This window comes from Zootoca vivipara, chromosome 6, assembly GCF_965207765.1.
Source record: "Zootoca vivipara chromosome 6, rZooViv2.hap1.1, whole genome shotgun sequence".
NCBI classification, from domain to species: Eukaryota; Metazoa; Chordata; class Lepidosauria; order Squamata; family Lacertidae; genus Zootoca; species Zootoca vivipara.
In genome coordinates, this window is record NC_142589.1 from 87523430 (window position 1) to 87547657 (window position 24228).

The 24228-nt window shown below is 48.7% G+C and overlaps 1 protein-coding gene across 1 annotated transcript; it reads right to left on the reverse strand.

The window, feature by feature from the left end:
* Positions 1-4003: 4003 nt before the first annotated feature.
* On the reverse strand, positions 4004-23770 carry LOC148685519 (uncharacterized). Its single transcript, XM_088670976.1, has 2 exons — positions 23499-23770; positions 4004-4616 (listed from the first exon to the last, which is right to left on the reverse strand). Exons 1-2 carry the CDS (start codon positions 23768-23770, stop codon positions 4013-4015), a joined length of 876 nt encoding a protein of 291 aa, XP_088527102.1. The 3' UTR covers positions 4004-4012.
* Between the last annotated feature and the right edge of the window lie 458 nt (positions 23771-24228).

Here is a 24228-nt window from a genome sequence, read left to right on the forward strand (position 1 = left end):
CAGGAACAGTTCTGTTGGGAGGGGACAGGAGCCACAACTGTGACTTCAAGAGGGGATTGCCTTTAAGAGTGGGTTGGACCCATTCGTGGAGGGCTGTTTGACAGCCACTAGCCACATTAGCTATGCTCTGCCTCCTGGGTCAGAGGCGGCAATGCATCTAAAACCAGTTGTTGGAAGCCACTGCAGCATCAAGAGATGATGGAAGACAGAGAATAGAACCTCACCAAGCATAACTCTGCCTACGAAATAAAGAGTGCATATTGCACACTAAATATATCGATGCAACACTATCTAAATCAGGCAAAAGAATATATATATATCGGTATACACACACACACACACATATATATATGTATATATACACACACACACAGAGAGAGAGAGAGAGAGAGAGAGAGAGAGAGAGAGAGAGAGAGAGAGAGAGAGAGAGAGAGAGAGAGATGCCTTGTTTTACAAGCATAATCCACTCCGGAGGTCCGTTTGTAAACCAAAACAGGTTGTGTAACACAAGGCGCGATTTCGCCAATGGGGCCTCAAAAAAAAATTGTTCGGAATCCAAAAAAATGGGTTGTAATCCAAAAAAAGTTTGCAAACCAGGACACGCACTTCTGAGAGAGAGAGAGAGAGAGAGAGAGAGAGAGAGAGAGAGAGAGAGAGAGAGATATTCAGATCAATCTTGAAGAGATATGTACAGCCTTACAGATTATACTAGGCATCCCCAAACTTTGGCCCTCCGGATGTTTTGGGCTACAATTCCCATCATCCCTGGCCACTGGTCCTCTTAGCTAGGGATCATGGGAGTTGTAGGCCAAAACATCTGGAGGGCCGCAGTTTGGGGATGCCTGGATTTTACTATTCAACCTCACTGGGTTCAAGAGTTCAACTATAAATGTACCGAAGACCAGAGTGCAGGTTCTCTGTGTTAAATCTTGTGTATGCGGAGGACTCTGAACAATGAGAAGTCCGGGTAAAATCTCTGTTTTGTCTCCCTTCTTCGGGTCAGCCCAAATACATTGCTAAACAGTACATGCCATGCTGTTATTAACTCACCAAATACAATCTTATGTGCAACCAAAAAATAAGCCAAAAACATTCTAAGTGCTCAAGTGTTTCACTTGTGTGAACAGGCAACTTAATGCCCAACCATGAGGTGGAGCCAAGCAGTTGCCTCAGGCGGCAAAAGCCCCTGAGGCAGCTCCCCCGTGGCCCCAACTCGCCCCACAGCCTCTACTGCCACAGATCTCACCAGAAATTGGCAGCGATGCAGCCGCTGCTTCTCCATTGCTGGCAGTGGCAGGGCAGACCTTCCCATTTCACCTCAAGCAGCAAAAAGGGAGACCTGGAGGCCGCCTGCTTTCAATACATAGTGCAGGTGGGGCCTAAGCCACGCCCATTCGTTTCAGCCAGTGGAGCACCGCCCATTGCTTTGCAGAGATCTGCATGCAAAAATGCCTATACTGCGAGGCGTTTCTCCAAGAGGCTGCATGCCGGTGTGGATAGCTTGGGCCTTGAATACTGCAAAGCTTGAGGCCACATCTGCACAAGACATTTAAAGCAGTGTTTCTCCAGCTGTTGTGGGACTACAACTCCCATCATCCCTAGCTAGCAGGACCAGTGGTCAGGCATGATGGGAGTTGCAGTCCAACAACAGCCGGGGGACCCATGTTTGAGAATCACAGGATCAAAGCACTGGGATACAGCTTTAAACAGTCATGGCCCCTGCCCTAATAGCGCTCATCACCCTTAACAAACTACAGCTCCCATAATCCTTTGGGGAAGCCATGACTGTTTAAAGTAGTATTATCATGTATGATGCGATTGTGGCCCCTGTTTACCACTGCAGCTTTCCCGTTTGAGCATTAGGCTATTTACCCAAAGATAAAGCCCCTGTGTTGTTAATGTTGATGTTTATTTATCTATTGCATTCGCTCCCACCTTTTTCTCCCAAGGAGCTCAAGGTGACGTACGTGGTTCTTCTCCCCCTCTTCATACAGTCCCCACAACAACCCTGTGAGGTAGGCTAAGCAGAGAAAGAGATTGGCCAGCCCCCCAATTAAGCTTCATAGCTGAGTGACGATTCGAACCCTGGTCTCCCTGGTCCTAGTCCAACACTCTAACCACTATACGGCACTGCCTCTCTTGGCTGTCCAGCTGTCTCCAGAGCCCTCGGGGTGGGGGGTGGGGAGGCCTAATGGAGGGGACCAGCTCTCCTCCCTTCCCGGCAGCTCTGGAGTTAAGCTGCGAGGTGCACGGACTCGGCGCTGCCATTTGGAAACGAGTCCCCGTCTGATCTCCACAACAGAATGTGCCTGATGGAGTCTGTCAGAGACACACTAATCTGTCCACATGTGTTAGGCTCCAGCGAACCCACGATCTGCCAACGGTGCCCTTGGATAGCTCAGGCAATGCCAGGCTCATCCACCTCGGCTTTGATGCCTTGGCACAGCCCCCTGCAATGGCGTACGAAGCGAGAGTGCCAGCATGACCTGCCACCATGGCCAACTCCCTCTGTTCTTCCTGCCTGCTGTCTGTTCAACCTGGCTGGCCCTCAGCTTTTAACGCTTACAGCTCCGGCCGACAGCTCTAGTGAAGCAAGAGGACCTGAAGGCATCCGGTGAGAGGCTCTCTGTGTTTGCGTCGCCCCATTTTGCTGGTAGATGCCACTGGGGACATGCCCGTTCAGGTACATGAGGACTGGAAACTTGCTTTTTCTCATAGAATCATAGAATTGTGGAGTTGGAAGGTACCCCAAGCTTCACTAGTCCAACCCTCTGCAATGCAGGAATCTGTAAAGCATCCATAACAGATGGCCACCTGTGACGGATTGGGCTGGCTTGAGTAGAACTCCAGGGTGTTAAGTGTTAAACCCAGCCTCTTAGTTGATTGACGCATTCCATTCCATGAGGGGCGGGACAGCCACTGGTTTAAAGGGGAGGGGTAGCCGTTAATTCAGTTGAGAGGGTTTTGGGAGCGGGTGGGAGGTTGTGGTGTAGGTTACTAGAGTAGAGTGTTAGAGAGGGATGCAGGAGCTGTATTAACAAGTCTGTGTTATATGAAAAGAAGATGATGAACTAAGAGTTTAAACAAATGAAACCATAAAGAAATATACATGTTCGCCAGTTAAATAAAGCTTTCATCTATGTTGTGTCAAATTGCATGTTCCTCCTTATTCCAGCAACGTATCTAAACTCAAAAGGGTGGTGACTGAAGAGGGGAGGTAAAACTAAGCCTGAGGAGCAGGTGGATAGTTTGCATCTCAAAGTCATGCACAGGGGAGGCAAGTGGAGGGAAAGAGTTGGGCTGAGGCAAACAGCTGCTGAGGTGAACCTGAGTTGAGAGGGAAACCTTACTGAAGGCACAAGATTGTTCCTGTAACATTTGCCTGGAGTTTTTAAGGATACAGAGCCACGTTATTTGGAAAGCTGGAACTGTACTCTATGTACTAGCAAACCCATATAAAAACAGGGAGTTTATTTGGGAGAAAGAAGGAATAGTGGGTTGTTTGAACAATAACTGAATTCCTTCTGCACACTGCTAGTAATAGAGAAAGGGAGGTACGTCGCATCTTTGGTGGCTCTCATTTTATTTGTGTGGCAATGTCCCTCCCCAACCCGAAATAAGAGACAAGACACAGGAGGTTAAGTTTAAAGTGGGTGAAAAGGCCACAACTTTATTGGTTAAGGATGTTGGGCGGTATTGGCTTAGGCATTGGACCCTAACCGACTATATCCGACTGCAACCCGTGTGTTACATTCTGGGAGAAATTAACCACCAGAAAGGAGCCCAGTGATGTACATCTACCGAGACACCTTCTGTGGCCACCGTTGGGGGGTGCTCTAAGGCCCTGACCTCCGTAGGCCCAGGACAAAGCTACCGCCCCCGGAACCCCTTTAACGGGATTAAATCTCCAATTTCGGGCAGAGGATGACGTGATCTGCCCCCCATTCTTTATTTATGCAAATTTCCAATGCCTAACCACCACTCGAGCCCCAAAGGCTCGTCGCCAATACCCTCACACCCGCAACCAATGCTCCAACCCCCTAATTATGTCACCTAACCAGATGTCGTTCCCCAGGGGCGAAAGGTGTACTCCGTCGTTACGATAAAGGGCTGCTTCAGTGCGTACCAGCTCTGGGTGGGAAATTATCTGCCCATTCAAATCAAGGACCTTGCGCAATACAAATGAATTCAATAGCCTCCTGGTTCTGTTCAAAGCCTTCGGGCAAAGCCCGTCACGCCAAACACGCCTATGCAACAAGGCGGACCACAGCAACGTCGTCCCCGGAAAGGAGGCCAACAGCTTGTCAAAGTCCTCCACGATATTCCATTTCAATTCCACTGCGTTTCGACACGCCAAATCATTCTCCCCCAACTGTATGACCAGCGCATGGGGGGGCCCTACTGAAGCAGCCCTTGCCAAGACAGCAGGCAGAAGTTCTTTCCACCGCATTCCACGCCTGGCGATCCACGATACTTTGACATTTTCTGGGAGGCCGAGATCACTCCCAAGACCGGTTTCAATTGCCCTTTCTCTGGCCCAATGTACAATGCTGTGACCCGCGATCCAAACATCGATGCGGGTAAAACCCACAAGGGATAGGGGGATCACAACAAGGCTATAGGGAAGAGTGGAGAGGTTTAGTGTTACCTCAGAAATCCCTATTAGTGCGTTTATAATTTGAGAGGTTTGAAAACAAAAGGCATAAGGTGGGGACCTCTTACGTCGCACCACCCAACCTCTGCTTGGAAACCTCCAAGGAAGGAGACCATTCCGCTGTCAAACAGCTCTTGCTGTCGGAATGTTCTTCCGGAGGTTCAGCTGGAATTTCCTTTCTCGTAACTCGAAGCCATTGGTTCGAGTCCTGCCCTCCAGAGCAGGAGAAAGCAAGCTTGCTCCATCTTTTGTAGGGGAATGAGCCAGAGTTAGAAACTCAGATATCTAAACTAATCGCAAAACGGCACCTTAAACCTAGGTTACGGTCACCACAACAGAATGCATGTGGGAATCCTGCAAGCTCTACACTACATAGGGCTACCTTTGAAGGTGACCCGAAAACTACAGTTAATCCAGAATGCGGCAGCTAGACTGGTGACTGGGAGCGGCCGCCGAGACTATCACACCAGTCCTGAAAGACCTTCATTGGCTCCCAGTAGGTTTCCAAGCACAATTCAAAGTCTTGGTGCTGACCTTTAAAGCCCTTAATAAATTGTTGTTGTTGTTGTTGTTGTTGTTGTTGTTGTTGTTAACGGCCTTGGCCCAGTATACCTGAAGGAGTGTCTCCAACCGCATCATTCATCCCAGACACTGAGGTGCAGCTCCAAGGGCCTTCTGGCAGTTCCTCCCTGTGAGAAGTGAGGTTACAGGGAACCAGGCAGAGGGCCTTCTCGGTGGTGGCGCATCCCATCAGACGTCAAGGAAATAAACAACTATCTGACTTTTAGAAGACACCTGAAGGCAGCCCTGTTTAGGGACGTTTTAAATGTTTGATGTTTCATCATGTTTTTAATATTCTGTTGGGAGCCGCCCAGAGTGGCTGGGTATAAATTTATTATTATTATTATTATTATTATTATTATTATTATTATTATTATTAGCGGGAGTCGAGCACAAGAACCCTCTGCCTCCTGCAGTTTACCTGGTATTCAGAAACATTACTTTCTCTAGCTCTGCATGTCCGCACTCCTGTCTCAGCGACGTCTACGCTGCCTTGGTCATGTGCACAGAATGGAAGATGGCAGGATCCCCCAAGGACGTGCTCTATGAGGTTGCCTGCAAAGGTGACATGAAAGCTGGCAACATCAACCCTGCCATGTGGGAATCCCTTTGCAGACAACCACAGTGCCCCGAGACAGACAGTCAAGTCATGTATCCATATCAGGGACCGGAGGAGGAATGACTGCTGGGAGGAGAGCAGGGAGAATAAACGCACTGGTGCATCTGCGGCAGCCTTCATTTGCCCAAGCTGCAACAAATCCTGTCTCTCCCGTATCAATCTCTACAGCCACAGCACCAGCTGCAACTGTCCAACAGTTTGACTTCAGCCCCTAATGTGCATTCCTCTATTGCAGGGGTCCTCAAACCTTTTCAGCAGGGGGCTGGTCCACTGTCCCTCAGACCTTGTGGGGGGCCGGACTATATTTTTTGGGGGGAAATGAATGAATTCCTATGCACACTGCACATAGGGAGGGACAATGAGCAGTGCACGAAAGGGCTCCGGAGAGGGGCTGCTTAAAATGGCAGCAACAAAGCCCAGCCCCCTTCCTCCTCTAGGCAGGGCAAGGAGAAGCCGAGAGGAGGGAGGGAGGAGGCGCTTCCACCACCACTGTGTGAGGGAGAGAGAGGGAGAGGGAAAGAACACGCGTGCTGGCAATCCACACGCAGGCGATCCACGTGGCGATCCCCAGACCGTCCGCAGGCTGGATTTAGAAGGCAACTGGGCCTGATCCGGCCCGCGGGCCTTGGTTTGCCAACCCATGCTCTATTGTCTCTCAAGACTGATGGAGCCAACAGTCTCTAACTCTGGAGGCAAAAGATAACTATCTCAGCTAGTAGCCATCGACAGTTTGATCCTCCCTGAATTTGTCTAAACCTCTTTTAAAGTCATCCAAGTTGGTGGAGGGAATTCCATAGTTTAACTATGTGCTGCGTCCAATGAGACCAGGGCAAGCCTCGCTCTCTGTTCTCTGCTGGGACCGTGAAATGAGATCGGAGTGTTGTTCAATAAAGCGCTTTGAGGGAGAGGCTCCCTTTTCTCTTTTCTTTTCTTTTTTTCCGCGCTGTCAGAAATCCCGTGTCTCTCCCTTAATCACTGTTGTTACCTGGGTCAGAGCAGTGTGAGACTGAAATCAATGGCCATCACTGCTTGTTCTAGCCCGTGGGTACTGTGCACGAGAAGGCAGCAATGTGGGAAAAACAGGGTGAGCAGGAAATGGGTTTGCTTTAGAAGGAGACAAGCAATTCTCAAAGGCTTCAGCGCTCTGTCACTATGGAGAGGCAGCACCGAGCAATGGTTAGGGTGGAGAATTTTGACCAAGGCAGCCAGACCTTGACAAACATTAATTTTCCTGCTAATCCCACCAGTATTCATTGATGTTTTCACCAATGCTTTTACGGATATCTTTGCTGGTCTGACCCCATCTAGAGTTTTGTGTCCATTCCTGAGCATCACAACTAGAATCATAGAATCATAGAGTTGGAAGAAACCACAAGGGCCATCCAGTCCAACCCCCTGCCAAGCAGGAAACACCATCAAAGCATTATTGACATATGCCTGTCAAGCCTCTGCTTAAAGACCTCCAAAGAAGGAGACTCCACCACACTCATTGGTAGCAAATTCCACTGCCGAACAGCTCTTACTGTCAGGAAGTTCTTCCTAATGTTTAGGTGGAATCTTTTTTCTTGAAATTTGAATCCATTGCTCCGTGTCCGCTAGTCCTGTGTCTAGTCCTGGGAGGGATAGCGAATGCCACAGAAGACAGAATCAGGATTCGATGACCTTAACAGAATGGAGAACTGGGCCCAAACTAACAGTATTGAATTTTATTATTATTTTTTATTTATGCCCCACCCATCTGGCTGGGTTTCCCCAGCCACTCTGGGCGGCTCCCAATTGAATATTAAAAACACAATACAGCATTAAACATTAAAAACTTCCCTAAACAGGGTTGCCTTCAGATGTCTTTGAAAAGTAGGATAGGTGCTTATTGCCTTGACATCTGCTGGGAGGGCGTTCCACAGGGCGGGTGCCACCACTGAGAAGGGCCTCTGCCTAGTCCCCTGTAACCTCACTTCTCACAGTGAGGCCCTCGGAGCTGGACCTCAGTGTCCAGGTTGAACGATGGGGGTGGAGACGTGCCTTCAGGTATACAGGGTCGAGGCCGTAATACGGACAAATGCCAGGGTATAAATTTAGGCAGGAAGAACCAGCTGCACACATATAAGGTACGTTTCCGAGCACAATTCAAAGTGTTGGTGCTGACCTTTAAAGCCCTAAACAGCCTCGGTCCAGTATACCTGAAGGAGCGTCTCCACCCCCATTGTTCTGCCCGGACACTGAGATCCAGCGCCGAGGGCCTTCTGGCAGTTCCCTCACTGCGAGAAGCAAAGCTACAGGGAACCAGGCAGAGGGCCTTCTCGGTAGTGGCGCCCGCCCTGTGGAACGCCCTCCCATCGGAGGTCAAGGAGATAAACAACTACCTGGCATTTAGAAAACACCTAAAGGCAGCCCTGTTTAGGGAAGTTTTTAATCTGTGATATTTTAATGTATTTTGGTATTTGTTGGAAGCCGCCCAGAGTGACGGGGGAAACCCAGACAGATAATAAATAAATTAATAATAATAATAATAATAATAATAATAATAATAATAATAATAATATAAGGTGGGGCACACCTGGCTTGCCAGTAGTACCAGGATCTAGGAGTCTTAGTAGAACACAAGCTGAACGTGAGTCAATAGTGTGGTACTTAAAACAGGTTTTTAAGCAGAGGCTGAGTGACCATCTATCAGAGATGACCACTGGGGACCCTTCCAGCTCTACATCTCTATGATTCCGTGAGTGGGAACAGTCCTGGCGAATGGCCAGATTTGGCCTCGATGACATTCTGCCTCCTGCCTCCTGGCTCCGTATCTGCCAAATAGATCTCCATATATCTTCATGTATTTAATGAAGCCATTGGGAGCGGTCGTTGGGAGTTTTGGAGCGAGGTGTCACTATCACACTGATGTCTGTTTCTCCATCCTAACATCTGAATCAGGAGGAGCTGTGACAACTCTCGAAATGGCTATGCATGCACAGGTGGCGGGGACTGGGGTCAACACACTGTGCTTGAATCCTGGAAATGGCAGAAACTCTTTGGGTGTGTGGTTCCCATGTCCAGGAGATAGGCAAATTACCTGAAGGAGCACTTGCATACCTTGGAGGCACTCCTGGATACAACTTCATCACTAGGGACCCAAGTGTCCCCTGCATAGCTGCCAAGTCTCCTGTATTCCCCGGGAAATCCCCGTTTTTCCAGCTGTTCCTAGCTGAAAAAACGGATTTTTTTTTTTTGTTTTTCCCCGGTTTATTCTGGCGCGGCGGCCATTTTGGAACTGGGCGGAGCATGCTCAGAAGCGACTTTTGATGCTGCTCTTCCCAGTTCCAAAATGGCTGCAGTGCGACTTCTGGCACGTCGGCCATTTTGGAACTGGGCAAAGCAGCATCAAAAGTCACTTCTGAACATGCTCCGCCCAGTTCCAAAATGGCGGCAGCGCTACTTCCGGTCTGCTACTTCCGGCCCGGTCCCTTATTTCTCCGACAGCAACTTGGCAGGTATGGAGTCCCCTGTGGCTAGGGGGTGAGGGCCATCCTAGCTCCTGCCCAGACCACTACAACAGAGGCCGTTAGTTGAGACTAAGGGAGAGATCTTCACAAGACCTACAGCATGAGGTTGCAAGTCAATGATCAAGGAGAGCCTGGCTTCTGGATCAGGCCAATGGCTCATCTGGTCCAACATCCTGTTCTCCCAGTAGCTGACCAGATGCCTATGAGAAGCCTGAAAGCAGGATTTGAGCACAATAGCACTTTCCTCTCCTGTGGTTTCCAGCAACTGGTGTTCAGGAGCATTACTGCCCCCTGGCCATGGAGACAGAGCATAGCCATTGTGGCTAGTAGCTCTCAGGAGCCAGAGTCGGGGGCAATAAAAACACCTGGTGCCAGTGAAGTTAACTCTTTATTCAAAGGAACCAAAACAGTGCAGGCCTAGTGAGCACAGCAACTTTCCCCAGTAGATCTTGCCCCGTGAGGCAGTTGCGAGGACTGAAGGTCCCCACTTTCCCACAGCTCTCTCAGGCTCCTTCCCTGGTTTCTTCCCCAGCAGCCTAACACTCCTTCATTTTGTCTCTCTTTGCTCTGCCCTCTTCACACCTCTTCTGGTTCTGGGAGACCAGGGAGAGTGGAGCTGGTCACAGCAGGAGGCGTAGCCCCCCTGGCTTCTTCAATAGCCTGTCTCATCTCTGTCTCTTGATTCCCCCTCCTCTCCTGCCTCTGAGTCTGGACTGCTCTCTGCCTCAGCCTCTCCCTGCTCACCAAACCCTGTTGCCTCTTCAGCTTCCAACACCACCTTCTCCTGCCAATCTTCTCCCTCTGACCACTCGTCGTCCCACCACCACCACTCCCCGGGCTCTGGGCCTTCTTCCCCTGGGGGTTCCCTTGGGCGTTCCCCAACTGGTGCCTCCCACCACTCCTTTGCACCCAACCAGTCCATGCCAGTAGCCACTGATGGCCCTCTCCTAGCATGATCTGCCAGGTGCAGGCCGTGGAGATTTGCTCCAAAACGTGGATCAAACCAGAGCCCTCTTTCCCCTGCCCCAAACTGTAGAATTAGCAGCAGCAGCAGCACTAGCTGGGTCAAGTGTGGCCCATTGCGCTCCCGGTCAGGTGGAGCTGCCCAAGTGGGCAGCTGTCAAACGCTGCACCCACAACCGTGGAGGTGATTAAGTGCTCCCTGGTGAGGGCCGCGGCGGGATCAGCCTCGCTCCTCGAGGGGCCGCTGCGATGCAGAAGCGGCGCTGTCTCCACTTGTATGGCGGGTCGGGGGATCAAGGAGCAGAAGCGTTCACCTCCCACAGCACAAGCAAGGTTGGCAACCGTGGTTGCTAGGGAACGGCGAGGATGGAAAGCTGTTGGCTGGGGCAGATTCAGCTTGGTGTGGTTCCTGCATTGTGAGCCACATAAGCAGGTGGTTTTTCTCTCCCTCCCTCCCTCCCTCCGTGTGTGTGTGTGTGTGTGTGTGTGTGTGTGTGTGTGTGTGTGTGCAAATAATGCCACTTCATCTGAAGCTTAGCACAAAGGCGTCCTTGTGCAAACTGGAATATCTCAGCAACGCAGAGGGTTTTTCAGGCTCACTTCTCTCTCTCTCTCTCCCCACCACCACCACCACCTCCCCCCTCTCTCTGTCAGGAGAAATTCAGGGTGTCATTGTCACACCTCCTAATAGCCACCTCAAGTGGCTGAGTAGCAAAACAGGGGGGTCGCCGGGAAATGAGAGGTGAAGCAGCCACATGCTCAGGAGAACCCTGAGGTTTGCAGAAGTACAGTACAGTGGTGTAGTGGTTAAGAGCGGTAGACTCGTAATCTGGGGAACCGAGTTCGCGTCTCCGCTCCTCCACATGCAGCTGCTGGGTGACCTTGGGCTAGTCATACTTCTTTGAAGTCTCTCAGCCTCACTCACCTCACAGAGTGTTAGTTGTGGGAGAGGAAGGGAAAGGAGAATATTAGCCGCTTTGAGACTCCTTCGGGTAGTGATAAAGTGGGATATCAAATCCAAACTCTTCTTCTTCTTTTTCTACCTCTGGTTAAGAACTTAATTCATTCTCGAGGTCCGTCCTGAACCTGAACCTGTTCTTAACCTGAAGCACCACTTTAGCTAATGGTGCCTCCTGCTGCCGCTGCGCTGCCGGAGCACAATTTCTGTTCTCAACCTGAAGCAAAGTTCTTAACCCGAGGTACTATTTCTGGGTTAGCGGAATCTGTAACCTGAAGCGTTTGTAACCTGAAGCATTTGTAACCCAAGGTACCACTGTACAGAAAAGTCTTTAAGGGAGGACCCCTATGTCCTTAGAGCCCCCATGATGAGACTGAACATGCTCAACAGCCACGATACATGGAGTGATAGGAGCAAAAAAACTGAAAACCAGAAACTGCCTTCACTTGAGTGCTGATAATGCAGCAGTTTGCCTTTACTCCCAGAGGCGCACTCCATTGTCTCTCGAGACAGATGGAAGCAAACAGTGGCAACAACAGCTATGAGCACAACTATGACCCTTGCTCGCCTGCCTGTTTCACCCAGAAAGGGTGTATTCTTAGCTTACTGAGAAGGCAACCTGATTTGACTTCACCACCAAAGGCGCACTCCATTGTCTCTCAAGACAGATGGAAGCAAACAGTGGCAACAACAGGTATGAGCACAACTATGACCCTTGCTCGCCTGCCTGTTTCACCCAGAAAGGGTGTAATTTTAGCTTACTGAGAAGGCAACCTGATTTGTTTGCAAGGTGGTTAGGCAATGCCAGCTATTTTATGTCTTGACTTCACCCCCAGAGGCGCACTCCATTGTCTCTCAAGACAGATGGAAGCCAACAGGAGCAACAGCAACAGCTATGACCACAACTATGAACCTTGCTCGCCTGCCTGCTTTACCCAGAAAGGGTGTATTCTTAGCTTACTGAGAAAGCAACCTGATTTGTTTGCAAGGTGGTTAGGCAATGCCAGCCATTTTATGTTTTGACTTCACCCCCAGAGGCGCACTCCATTGCCTCTTGAGACAGACGGACGCCAACAACTACAACAGGACGGCCACAGATCACCCACCAAGCAAATTATTTGGTCCAGCCCTGCTCCTTAAAAGCAGAGCAGCATGGGTGTGTCAAGTGTTGGGACAACATCCGAGCTTCGGCCGAGACATCTCTTGTAGACATATGAACCTTGTATCCTGTAATGGATATAGATTGAGTGACTGAGCTTGCAAGCTCCCATTGGTTGAGGTCCTCCCCTCTGGAGCAGCAGAAAACAAGCTTGGGACAGCCCTTAAGATATTTGAAGATGGCTATCTCAGTCTTAAGTTAAGCAGAGACAGCATCTTAAAAAGCAGAGACACCACCTTGCCGACAAAAGTCCGTATAGTTAAAGCTATGGTTTTCCCAGTAGTGATGTATGGAAGTGAGAGCTGGACCATAAAGAAGACTGATCGCCGAAGAATTGATGCTTTTGAATTATGGTGCTGGAGGAGACTCTTGAGAGTCCCATGGACTGCAAGAAGATCAAACCTATCCATTCTGAAGGAAATCAGCCCTGAGTGCTCACTGGAAGGACAGATCCCGAAGCTGAGGCTCCAATACTTTGGCCACCTCATAAGAAGAGAAGACTCCCTGGAAAAGACCCAGATGTTGGGAAAGATTGAGGGCACTAGGAGAAGGGGACGACAGAGGACAAGATGGTTGGACAGTGTTCTCGAAGCTACGAACATGAGTTTGACCAAACTGCGGGAGGCAGTGCAAGACAGGAGTGCCTGGCGTGCTCTGGTCCATGGGGTCACGAAGAGTCGGACACGACTAAACGACTAAACAACAACAACAACAATCTCAGTCTTCTCTTCTCCAAGCTAAACATACCCAGTTCCTTCAACCGTTCCTCATAAGGCATGCTTTTCAGACCCTTGATCACCCTAAATCTGTGAGGGAGCATTGGGGGACCTCATTCCAGGTACGCAACAAGTTTGTTGAATCCTGCCCCGTGTATTTTTGGGGGGAGGGGAAGGAAACTCCATTTAAACAATTATAGGGAGAAATATATTTTTTTACAACACATTATCAACTGTTTCTTCTCCCCCACCCTCGCAAAGTTTCAAAACTTCTTTCCATTTTTTCCCCCTTAGAAATAAATTATAGGGTTCCGCAAGGATGCTGGGGGCGGGGGGGGGGGAAGCCCTAGTGAAAAAGATCTGTTCCCTTAAAATTCCTGATGGAAGTGATAAAGGAAGACCTATCAAATTTAAAAAGCACAGAGGTGTCAGGCTGCTCTGTTCAGAAAGACAATTGAGACAGAAGTGCATGATAACTATCTTTGAAGACATAAAAGTTACTGTAATCAGAATGATAGAGATGGATGGCAGCGGCTGGGAAAGATTCGGAGGCGCATTAACAGGAAGCTCGAAGGCTGCTTCTCCGATGCACACTTGCACGAGAGTAAGGCCCATGGCTTTTGCATCTGAGCAAAATATGGGCAGCATCAGCCTGAACCATGGGTAGGCAAACTAAGGCTTGGGGGCTGGATCTGGCCCAATCGCCTTCTAAATCCGGCCCACGGATGGTCCAGGATTCAGCGTGTGTGTTTTTTACATGAGTAGAATGTGTCCTTTTATTTAAAATGTATCTCTAGGTTATTTGTGGGGCATAGGAATTTGTTCATTTCCCCCCCCAAAATATAATCTGCCCCCCCCCGAGGTCTGAGGGACTGTGGACCGGCCCCCTGCTGAAAAAGTTTGCTGACCCCTGGGAACGGCCATGAAAATAGGAAAATAGTAGGTGTGTGGGGTTTATTTCTCATTTATTTTATGCATTTCTGTCCCAGCTTTATCCTCCAAGGCGGTACACTCCCTTTTATCCCCACAACAACCCTGTGAGGTAGGTTAGGCTGAGAGGGACTGGGTCCCAAGGTTACCCAGCAAGCTTCATGGCCAAGTGGGGGTGGGGTGGGATTTGAACCCTGGTCTCTCCCAGGTCTTAGTCTGATACTCTAACCATTACACCACACTGGGTGAAGGAAGTGGGTGAAATCTCTGGCCCTAATCCTGCTAGGGGACACAGTTAATCATTCTTTGGGCCCAGGTCCTTATTTTATTTATTTAGGAGAGGAGACAAATTTAGCTCCCAAGGGCTCTCCCTTTGTCCCCTGGGACTCTCCCTAGGCCAGTGGTGGCGAACCTATGACACGCGTGTCAGACGTGACACGCAGAGCCCTCACTGCTGGCACGCGCGCCATCAGCCCATTCACGCTGGCTACAGCTTGTCTCTGCTGTTAAAACCCGGCTCCTTTTTTGTTGTTGTTGCCGGTAGCCAGAGATTGTGTTCGGCGACTGGTCTGTTTTTCAATTTGCTGCGTCAGTGGCTGTTTCTGATTGGGTGTGACAGCGTTCTTTTTTAACCCTTTCTGTGCTGTTTTTGGCTGCGTCAGTGGCTGTTTCTGATTGGGTGTAACAGCGTTCTTTTTTAACCTTTTCTGTGCTGTTTTTTTTAACCAGATTACCAGACACTTTTAGCACCCTGAAAAATATAGCAATGGCTATATTTTTACTTTACTCACAAGTTTTCCCTCTACGTATTTCTGTGAGACCATAGCTGCCAAGTTTTCCCTTTTCTCGCGAGGAAGCCTATTCAGCATAAGGGAAAATCCCTTTTAAAAAGGGATAACTTGGCAGCTATGTGTGAGACCTTATTCTCAGCATTAAATAGTATCAAAACCAACAAAGAAACAGATTGACAGATGAAGTTAGTAGCGCTTGCTTGGGCTTGATGTGTACAAAATACCAACCTTCAATTGAAGGTTTAGCCAATGAAATTCAGCAACAAAAAAGTCACTAAAAGGCAGGTTAGTTAAAGAATTCTCCCTCCCCCTCACTTATCTTAGTTCACAGCACCCCACACAAGTTAAATAATATCAAGACAAACAAAAGAAACCGACTGACAGATGAACAAAGAAGTCACTAAGCAGGTAAGTTAAATAATTAGTTTTTGGTTTATTAAATACAGTTATATATTACAATTATACATTTTTGTCATTTAAACTATAAATATCACAAAATTATGGGTTTTTTTCTCGAAGTGACACACCACCCGAGTTACGCTCGGGTTTTTTATATATATATATAAAGCAATTTATTGGATTTTCCAATTAAAACACATTAAAACACATTAAACAAAACATACAAACATTAAAAAACAATACCACACATACATCAATCTTTTTTAACAATTTTATCCAAATCTCTCGTTTCCAATGCTCCGCCGAGCTTGACTTCCCTCCCTCCCCTCTTTTGGTTTTCTATTCAATTCTTATCTCGCAGTTCCTTTATACCTCCCATTTAATCTCAATTCGCAGGATTTATTTCAGTCCTGCAAGTGTCTTTAAACTTCTACAGTTCTTTTCCATATAGTCCACAAATTTACTCCAGTCTCTTTGGAACCTTGCTTCCCCCTGGTTCCGAATCCTGCTAGTCAGTCTCGCTAATTCTGCATAGTCTATCATTTTTGTCTGCCACTCTTCAATCGTCGGTAAGTCCTGAGTTTTCCATTTTTGGGCTAACAATGTCCTAGCCGCAGTTGTCGCATACAAAAATAGTATATTGTCCTCCTTTGTAATCTCTTGTCCTATAATTCCTAACAAAAATGCTTCTGTTTTTTGGGGGAAAGTGTACTTGAAAATCTTTTTCAGTTCATTATATATCTTTTCCCAAAATTCTTTAATTTTTTCGCATTGCCACCACATATGATAAAAATCCCCTTCCTTCTCATTACATTTCCAGCACATTCTATTACTCATTCTATACATTCTAGATAATTTCACTGGGGTTAAATGCCATCTATACATCATCTTCCAGACATTCTCTTTCAGGGCAGTACATGCAGTAAATTTCAATGTTTGATTCCATAATTTCAACCACGCATCATATTCAATATTATGCCCAAAATCTTTTGCCCATTTTATCATCACCTCCTTTGTCAATTCATCTTTTGTATACCATTCTAACAACAAATTATACATTTTAGACAACAATTTTGTTCTGCCTTCCAGCAACTCTATTTGAAATTTAGATCTTTTATCCTCGAGTTATGCTCGGGTTTTTGGGCGAATTTTAACACACCAATCACTCTTTGAGTGATTTCGTCTGGTGTGAATGTGTCCTCATACTGTACTAATCATAGAATCATAGAATCACAGAATTGTGGAGTTGCAAGGGACCCCAAGAGTCATGTAGTTCAGGGGTCAGCAAATTTTTTCAGCAGGGGGCTGGTCCACTGTCCCTCAGACCTTGTGGGGGGCCGGACTATATTTTGGAAAAATAAATAAATGAATTCCTATGCCCCGCAAATAACCCAGAGATGCATTTTAAATAAAAGGACACATTCTGCTCATGTAAAACACGCTGATTCCCAGACCGTCTGCGGGTCGGATTTAGAAGGTGATTGGGCCAGATCCAGCCCCCGGGCCTTAGTTTGCCTACCCATGATCTAGTCCAACTCCACTGCAATGCAGGAATCTTCTTTGATGGTGTTTCCTGCTTGGCAGGTGGTTGGACTGGATGGCCCTTGTGGTCTCTTCCAACTCTATGATTCTATGATTCTATGATTCTGCCCAACGTGGGGCTCAAACCCATGACCCTGAGATTAAGAGCCTCATGCTCTACCGACTGAGCTATGTATGGCAAGACTATTTCTTTTGTATACCAATTATACTAATTTTTATACCAAACATTCTCATGGGACAGCGTTGCTGTTATGACTCACCTTAGATGATACTGTGGCCCAGTAGCTGTTCCCGATCCACCAGCTGAAGATTAGAGATTTAGAACATTAAAATTTACATCTCCCATATCTCAGAAACGATTAAAAATAAAATAAAATCTGGTGTTGTTATGAATTTGTGTTTGGGTGTGTGTGTGTGCAGAGTGCAGACTCCCCATAATAAGTAAAAGTTTGAATTAATCAAGGTTTGATTTAAACTTTGCCAGACACAGAAACCCTAGGTATCAGGATGGGCTATTAGGGGATAAAGGCCAGTAATGGCCCATCAAGAAAAACCATCACAGGGAAAGACTGCCAGGCAAAAGGGAATGAGCAACCTGAAAGGCGAGGTTTAGAGTTTCAGCTTTGAATGACATAGCCTGGGAGGTCCTGGGAGTTGGTTAGCAGCAAGAAGGAGGGTCAGAAGAACTCCATGTGATGGTCACAGGAGACACAGAGGGTGTGTGTGTGTGTGTGTGTGTGTGTGTGTGTGTGTGGATTTTATTAGATTTTCTAGTTACAGGTAGGTAGCTGTGTTGGGTCTGCCCTAAAGGTAAAGGTTGTTGTTTAGTCGTGTCCGACTCTTCGTGACCCCATGAACCGTAGCATGCCAGGCACTCCTGTCTTGCACTGCCTCCCGCAGTTTGGTCAAACTCATGTTCGTAGCTTCGAGAACACTGTCCAACCATCTTGTCCTCTGTCATCCCCTTCTCCTTGTACCCTCAATCTTTCCCAACATCTGGGTCTTTTCCAGGGAGTCTTCTCTTCTCATGAGGTGGCCAAAGTATTCGAGCCTCAGCTTCATGATCTGTCCTTCCAGTGAGCACTCAGGGCTGATTTCCTTAAGAATGGATAGGTTTGATCTTCTTGCAGTCCATGGGACTCTCAAGAGTCTCCTCCAGCACCATAATTCAAAAGCATCAAAGGTAAAGGTACCCCTGACCACTAGGTCCAGTCGCTTACGACTCTGGGGTTGCAGTGCTCATCTCGCGTTATTGGCCGAGGGAGCTGGCGTACAGTTTCCGGGTCATGTGACCAGAATGACAAAGCCGCTTCTGGCGAAACCAGAGCAGCGCACGGAAACGCTGTTTACCTTCCTGCTGGAGTGGTACCTATTTACTGTATCTACTTGCACTTCGTGCTTTCGAATTGCTAGGTTGGCAGGAGCAGGGACCAAGCAACGGGAGCTCACCCCGTCGTGGGGATTTGAACCGCAAGCCCTAGGCTCAAAAAAATTCCTTCCAGTGGCACCTTAGAGACATAGCTGCCAAGTCCCGGTTAAAAAAATACGCCGGCACCGGAAGTAGACATGCGTAGAAGCAACTTCTGGTGCCGCTGCTGCCCGATTTCCAGTGCCCAGACATGGGCAGAGCGGCACCGGAAGAAATCCGGGGGAGTTACGGGATATTTCGCCATTCGGGATGATTTTCTGTTCTACAACTTAAAATACTCATTTTACATTCTTAAGATATCAATGACTTCCCTTCTTCTCTTTCCATGGTTCATTTTACATATCGTAAATCCCTGCATATTTTACAAAAACTATACCATTCGTTATTCCATTATTGCATCCATCAAAACACTGTTAAATTTATCTCAATGCTGCCAGCGTTTTCAGCTGTACACAATTACATTTCCCATTTATTCAATAAACGTTTTCCAATCTTCCCTAAATGTATGTTCTTCTTTTTCTCTTGTTCTGTATGTTAAGCCTGCGAGTTGTGCATGTTCAGTCAACGTAAGTTGCCATTCTTTAGTTGGAAAACATGGGCTGCAGTAGTGGCATACACAAATAACCTTTTTCTGACACCTGGGAGTTTCTGCCTGAATTATCCCCAACAGAAAAGACTCTGGTTTGTTTTTTTGGAGGGGGGGGGAGGTATTTTTAAACATTTTTTTCAATTCATTATGGATCATTTCCCAATACTCTTTTACCCTTTTATTTCCCAATACTCTTTTAGTCCAGCACAGATGAAAGAACGTTCCCTCCACCTCTATTCATCTCCAACAGTTATCTCAGGCCATAGGCAAACTTGGCCCTTCAGATATTTTGGGACTACAACTCCCATCATCCCTAGCTAACAGGACCAGTGGTCAGGGATGATGGGAATTGTAGTCCCAAAACATCTAGAGGGCTGAATTTGCCTATGCCTGACTTATCTGATTCAGTCTTATACATCTTAGTGAGTCTAAAAGGTAAAGGGACCCCTGACAGTTAAGTCCAGTCGCGAACGACTCTGGGGTTGCAGCGCTCATCTCTCTTTACAGGCCGAGGGAGCCGGCGTTTGTCCGCTCCGCAGACAGTTTTTTCAGGTCATGTGGCCAGCATGACTTTAGCCGCTTCTGGCGAAACCAGAGCAGCGCACGGAAATGCCGTTTACCTTCCCACCGGAGTGGTACCTATTTATCTACTTGCACTGGCGTGCTTTCAAACTGCTAGGTTGGCAGGAGCTGGGACTGAGCAACGGCAGCTCACCCCGTCGCGGGGATTTGAACCGCTGACCTTCTGGTCGGCAAGCCCAAGAGGCTCAGTGGTTTAGACCACAGCACCACCTACGTCCCTCCTTAGTGAGCCAAGTTAAATACCAGAGACACAGAGGATGTTTCTTGCCGTCCTTTGAATCCAATGCTGTCCTTAAAGGAGAAGCCATGGGATGTGAATGGTCTGCAGTTCCTCTATCTGCTGTCAGTGCAAGTCGTATGTATGTGTGAATGAAACCATACACCATACTCCACTGTGCCTCATCGTCCTGAAAGGGAATGCAGACCCTGGAATCTCGTCACGGGGACGGGGGAGGCATGTAGCAAAGCCCTGGGAAAACCTGAATGAGTGCATAAGTTTTTTACTAGCTGAGAAAATATCGATGCTACCCGAATATCCAGGGGGAGGCCATTCCACAAGTCAAATCAATATACACAGATTAAAACATTTCTGTTAAAAATCAATGGGTTGCATCCAACATATCGCTAAGGCAGCCTCCCGCCAGAGCAGGGATTTCTGCTCGTGCAATGGGATTCCCTCCTCTCCTCTTTCTGCACCCCCCCTCCCCCAAGCAGAACAGATTCGGGAAGGATGTAGGAAATTTGCAAGGGAGAAGTTCAGTCGTGGAAGTGGAAATCCCCAATACAGTCATACCTCTTGTTGCGTTTGCTTCACGTTGCGGCTTTTCGGGGTGCGAACGGATCGTGCCCGCAACTAGAGGTACCACTGTATTATCATTCCCTCTGTTATCATTCCTGTTGTTCAAAGGCTTGGTGGGAGAGAAAGGCCTTAACCTGATAATGGCGCCTGATCAATGCCAGTGCCTTGCCCCATCTCAAGGGGGAGAGCCTTTCAGAGTTGGGGAGCCACCACAGAGGAGACCTAGGTTCTAGGTTCCAGGAAATAAGATTCTCAATTAACATCTGAAGAAGTGTGCATGCACACGAAAGCTCATACCAAAATAAAAACTTAGTTGGTCTTTAAGGTGCTACTGAAGGAATTTTTTTTATTTTGCTTCCATTAATGATGGTACTACTAACAGTGCCTCCCTGGCAGATCTCAACTGATGGCAGGACAATATAGGAAGAGGCTCTCTTTCAGGCCGTTGGGTCCAAATCCATCCAGGACTTCATATGCAAACACAGTGGTGTTGTGGGGTGTGTGTGTTGAATACCCATTACTATTTCTGCAGCAGGATTCTGCCTCTGGCGTTCCAGAGCCAACCAATCAGACTGCCAGTATACTTAACGGATTTTGGAGGCAACTTTAATAATAAAAAGGTAACAGTAAAGGACCCCTGGACGGTTAAGTCCAGTCAAAGGCGGCTATGGGGTTGTGGCGCTCATCTTACTCTCAGGATGAGGGAGCTGGCGTTTGTCCACAGACAGCTTTCCGGGTCATGTGGCCAGCAGGACCGAACTGCTTCTGGCACAACGGGACACCGTGACGGAAACCAGAGCACACGGAAACACCGTTTACCTTCCTGCCGCTGCAGTACCTATTGATCTACTTGCCCTGGCGTGCTTTTGAACTGCTAGGTTGGCAGGAGCTGGGCTAGAGCAACAAGAGCTCACTCTGTTGCAGGGATTCAAACCACCGACCTTCTGATCAGCAAACCCAATAGGCTCAGTGGTTTAGACCACAGCGCCACCTGTGTACCCCTGGTGGCAAACCCCGAGACTGCATACTCAATCCTTTAGGAGGAGAGGAACCCCATCCAGAACAAGTCATTTTCTCAATTCCTGGACCTAAGAACCATCCGTCCATATGCCCTCCACTTCATCAGGAATCAGCTCCAGATTCTCAGTCTCCATACAGACCAGGCATCCCCAAACTGCGGCCCTCCAGATGTTTTGGCCTACAACTCCCATGATCCCTAGCTAACAGGACCAGTGGTCAGGGATGGTGGGAACTGTAGTCCAAAACATCTGGAGGGCCAAAGTTTGGGGGTGCCTGATCCAGACCATTACACTGCTAAGCAGTGCACATTCAAACCTGATTCTGATGGGAAAGAGAGCTGGAGCTTTGATCCTGAGCTGACCACCAGATCTGGTGGAAAAGGAGGAGCAAGAACTTGTAGCAGATCTAAAAAGCAAACATTTGCCATTCCCTTTAATTCAAGAGCATAGTGGGATCTCGTGCATGTTTACTTAGGTGTTAAATCCCACTGGCTTTGGTAGGGTTCATGTGAACAGGAGGGTGCTCGGTGCTGTGTGTCTTGCCATACATGTGGCAATCTGCATGTGCCGATCTCCTTGCCTGCACCAGAAAGAGTGGACCAGCATCCCACTCTTTCTGGGTGGTTTCCTTATATCAGATTCCTTCTGGCCTTGAGTTTCACACTGGAGCATATTCTCAATTCTCTCTCTCTCTCTCATTTCTGATACGGGTAGGCGGAAGTGTGGAGATGTTCGGAACACTGTTTGCCTATCCAAGGAGAGCCGACCAATTGGCCTGCTATTTTTAGCCTGGATTCTAATTTCCCTGGGTGTAATTAACATGCAGAAAAAAATTCTCCTCTCGAGGTGATCCTGTCACTTGGGGAAGTTCAAACGGTCCTGCCTATAAATAAACTTCCCCCTCTTTTCTCACTACCCTTGTGGGAGCCGGGAGCTGACCTGATGACGACCCAGTGCAGCTAGCTGTGAGCAGCTTCCAAATCTGTGCATTATATTTGGGGGGGGAGAAAGAGGGAGCGTTTATTCGTTATAGAATGAAATACATCGCTTTCGGAGAAAGATTAAGCGGTGGGAAAGAAGAAGAAGAAGAAGAAGGAGAAGGAGAAGGAGAAGGAGAAGGAGAAGGAGGAGGAGGAGGAGGAGGAGGAGAAGGAGAAGGAGAAGGAGAAGGAGAAGGAGAAGGAGAAGGAGAAGGAGAAGGAGAAGGAGAAGGAGAAGGAGAAGGAGAAGGAGAAGGAGAAGGAGAAGCAGCCACGGGAGCTCCCCAACCTCCTCCATGCAACTTTCCAGATGCTGTATCTGTTCTCTTAAAGGTAAAGGTAAAGGGACCCCTGACTATTAGGTCCAGTCGTGGAAAACTCTGGGGTTGTGGTGCCCATCTCGCTTTACTGGCCGAGGGAGCCAACGTACAGCTTCCGGGTCATGTGGCCAGCATGACTAAGCTTAGCTGTCAAGTATCCCATTTTTCGCGGGAAACCCCCGGATATTAATCCATTTCCCGCTGTTCTCCTGAATGGAAAAAAATCCCAGAAATCCCCCAGATTTCCTACCTGCCAGGGAGCCTCCATTTTGGGTGCCGCTCTGCCCATGTGTGGGCACCGGAAATAGGGCAGAGCAGCACCGGAAGTTGCTTCTACGCATGCCCGGCGGCCATCTTGCTGGTGGCCGCATGGTGGCGGCCGTCGCCAAGATGGCCGCCGGGCATGTGTAGAAGTGACTTCCGGTGCCGCTCTACCCTATTTCCGGTGCCCACATATGGACAGAGCAGCCCCGGAAGTTGCTTCTATGCAACCTCCGGTGCCGTGCCGCTGCTGATCCCACATTTTTCAGCGGGAGACTTGGCAGGTATGGATTCGAACCTTGGCAGGTATGTGACTAAGCCGCTTCTGGTGAACCAGAGCAGCACACGAAAACGCCATTTACCTTCCCGCCAGAGCAGTACCTATTTATCTACTTGCACTTTGACGTGCTTTCGAACTGCTAGGTTGGCAGGAGCTGGGACCGAACAACGGGAGCTCACCCCATCGCGAGGATTCGAACTGCCGACCTTCTGATCGGCAAGCCCTAAGCTCAGTGGTTTAACCCACAGCGCCATCCCCATCCCATCTGTTCTCTTAGCGCCACCTAAATATGGGTGTGACTTGAAGCAAAGCTAAGAACACAGGTCAGCAAACTATTTCAGCAGGGGGTCAGTCCACTGTCCCTCAGACTTTGGGGGGGGGTGGGCTATATTTTGGAGGGGGGAAATGAATGATTTTTGCCCGCTTGCAAAGAGGCCTGAGGATGCTTCGCTTTACCTGTCCCAGTTGTCTTCCCAATAGCCGCAGTTCGGCTTCTCCAGACGGCCAGGCACCGTGATGCGGTAGGAGGATGCGTTGGGTGGCGAAGACAGAAGCAGCAGCTCTGGTGAAGGAGCCGCGGACGGAGGTAGGGGAACCGGGGCGTCGCCAGAGCTTTTACCCACCACCTCCTGCTGCTGCTTCCCAAGAGGCACAGCGGAGAAGACAGAGCCACCCGCTAACCCGCAAGCGGAAGCTGCGGCCACCGCAACAACCCACCTGAACGCCATGGGAGGAATGAAAGAAGGAGGCAGGCAGGCAGGCAGGCGGCGGCGAAGAAAGCACACGAGGAAGGGTTGTGGAAAAGGGGTGCAGAGAAGGAAGGAAGGGTGGACTGAGGAAAAGGGAGCAGGAGGAAAACACAGCAGCAGTTGGGAGCCGGAGTCACACGCCCCCTTCACAGCGCTACCCTGCTGAGGCAGGCAGGCGGGCGAGCCGACTCCTGCCGCCGACAGCGCCCAGCGTGGGACAAGATTGCTCCATCCCTGAGGAGAAAAGCGCCGCCGTGTGAGGGAGAGGGAGGGGGGAGGAGAATGTGCATGCTGGCGATCCATGCGGCGATTCCCAGATTCCTGTCTGCTGGCCGGATCTCTAAGGCAATTGGGCCTGATCCGGCCTGCGGGCCTTAGTTTGCCGACCCATGGCTTAGGAGAATCATGGAGTTGAAAGGGCTTCTGGAAGTCTCTTC

Coding starts and splice junctions, on each gene's coding strand:
- LOC148685519 (XM_088670976.1), bottom strand. CDS start 23,770: ATGGCGTTCAGGTGGGTTGTTGCGGTGGCCGCAGCTTCCGCTTGCGGG. Junction 4,617..23,498: donor TGGGAAGACAACTGGGACAG/GTAAAGCGAAGC, acceptor TCTTCCCTATAG/CCTTGTTGTGATCCCCCTAT.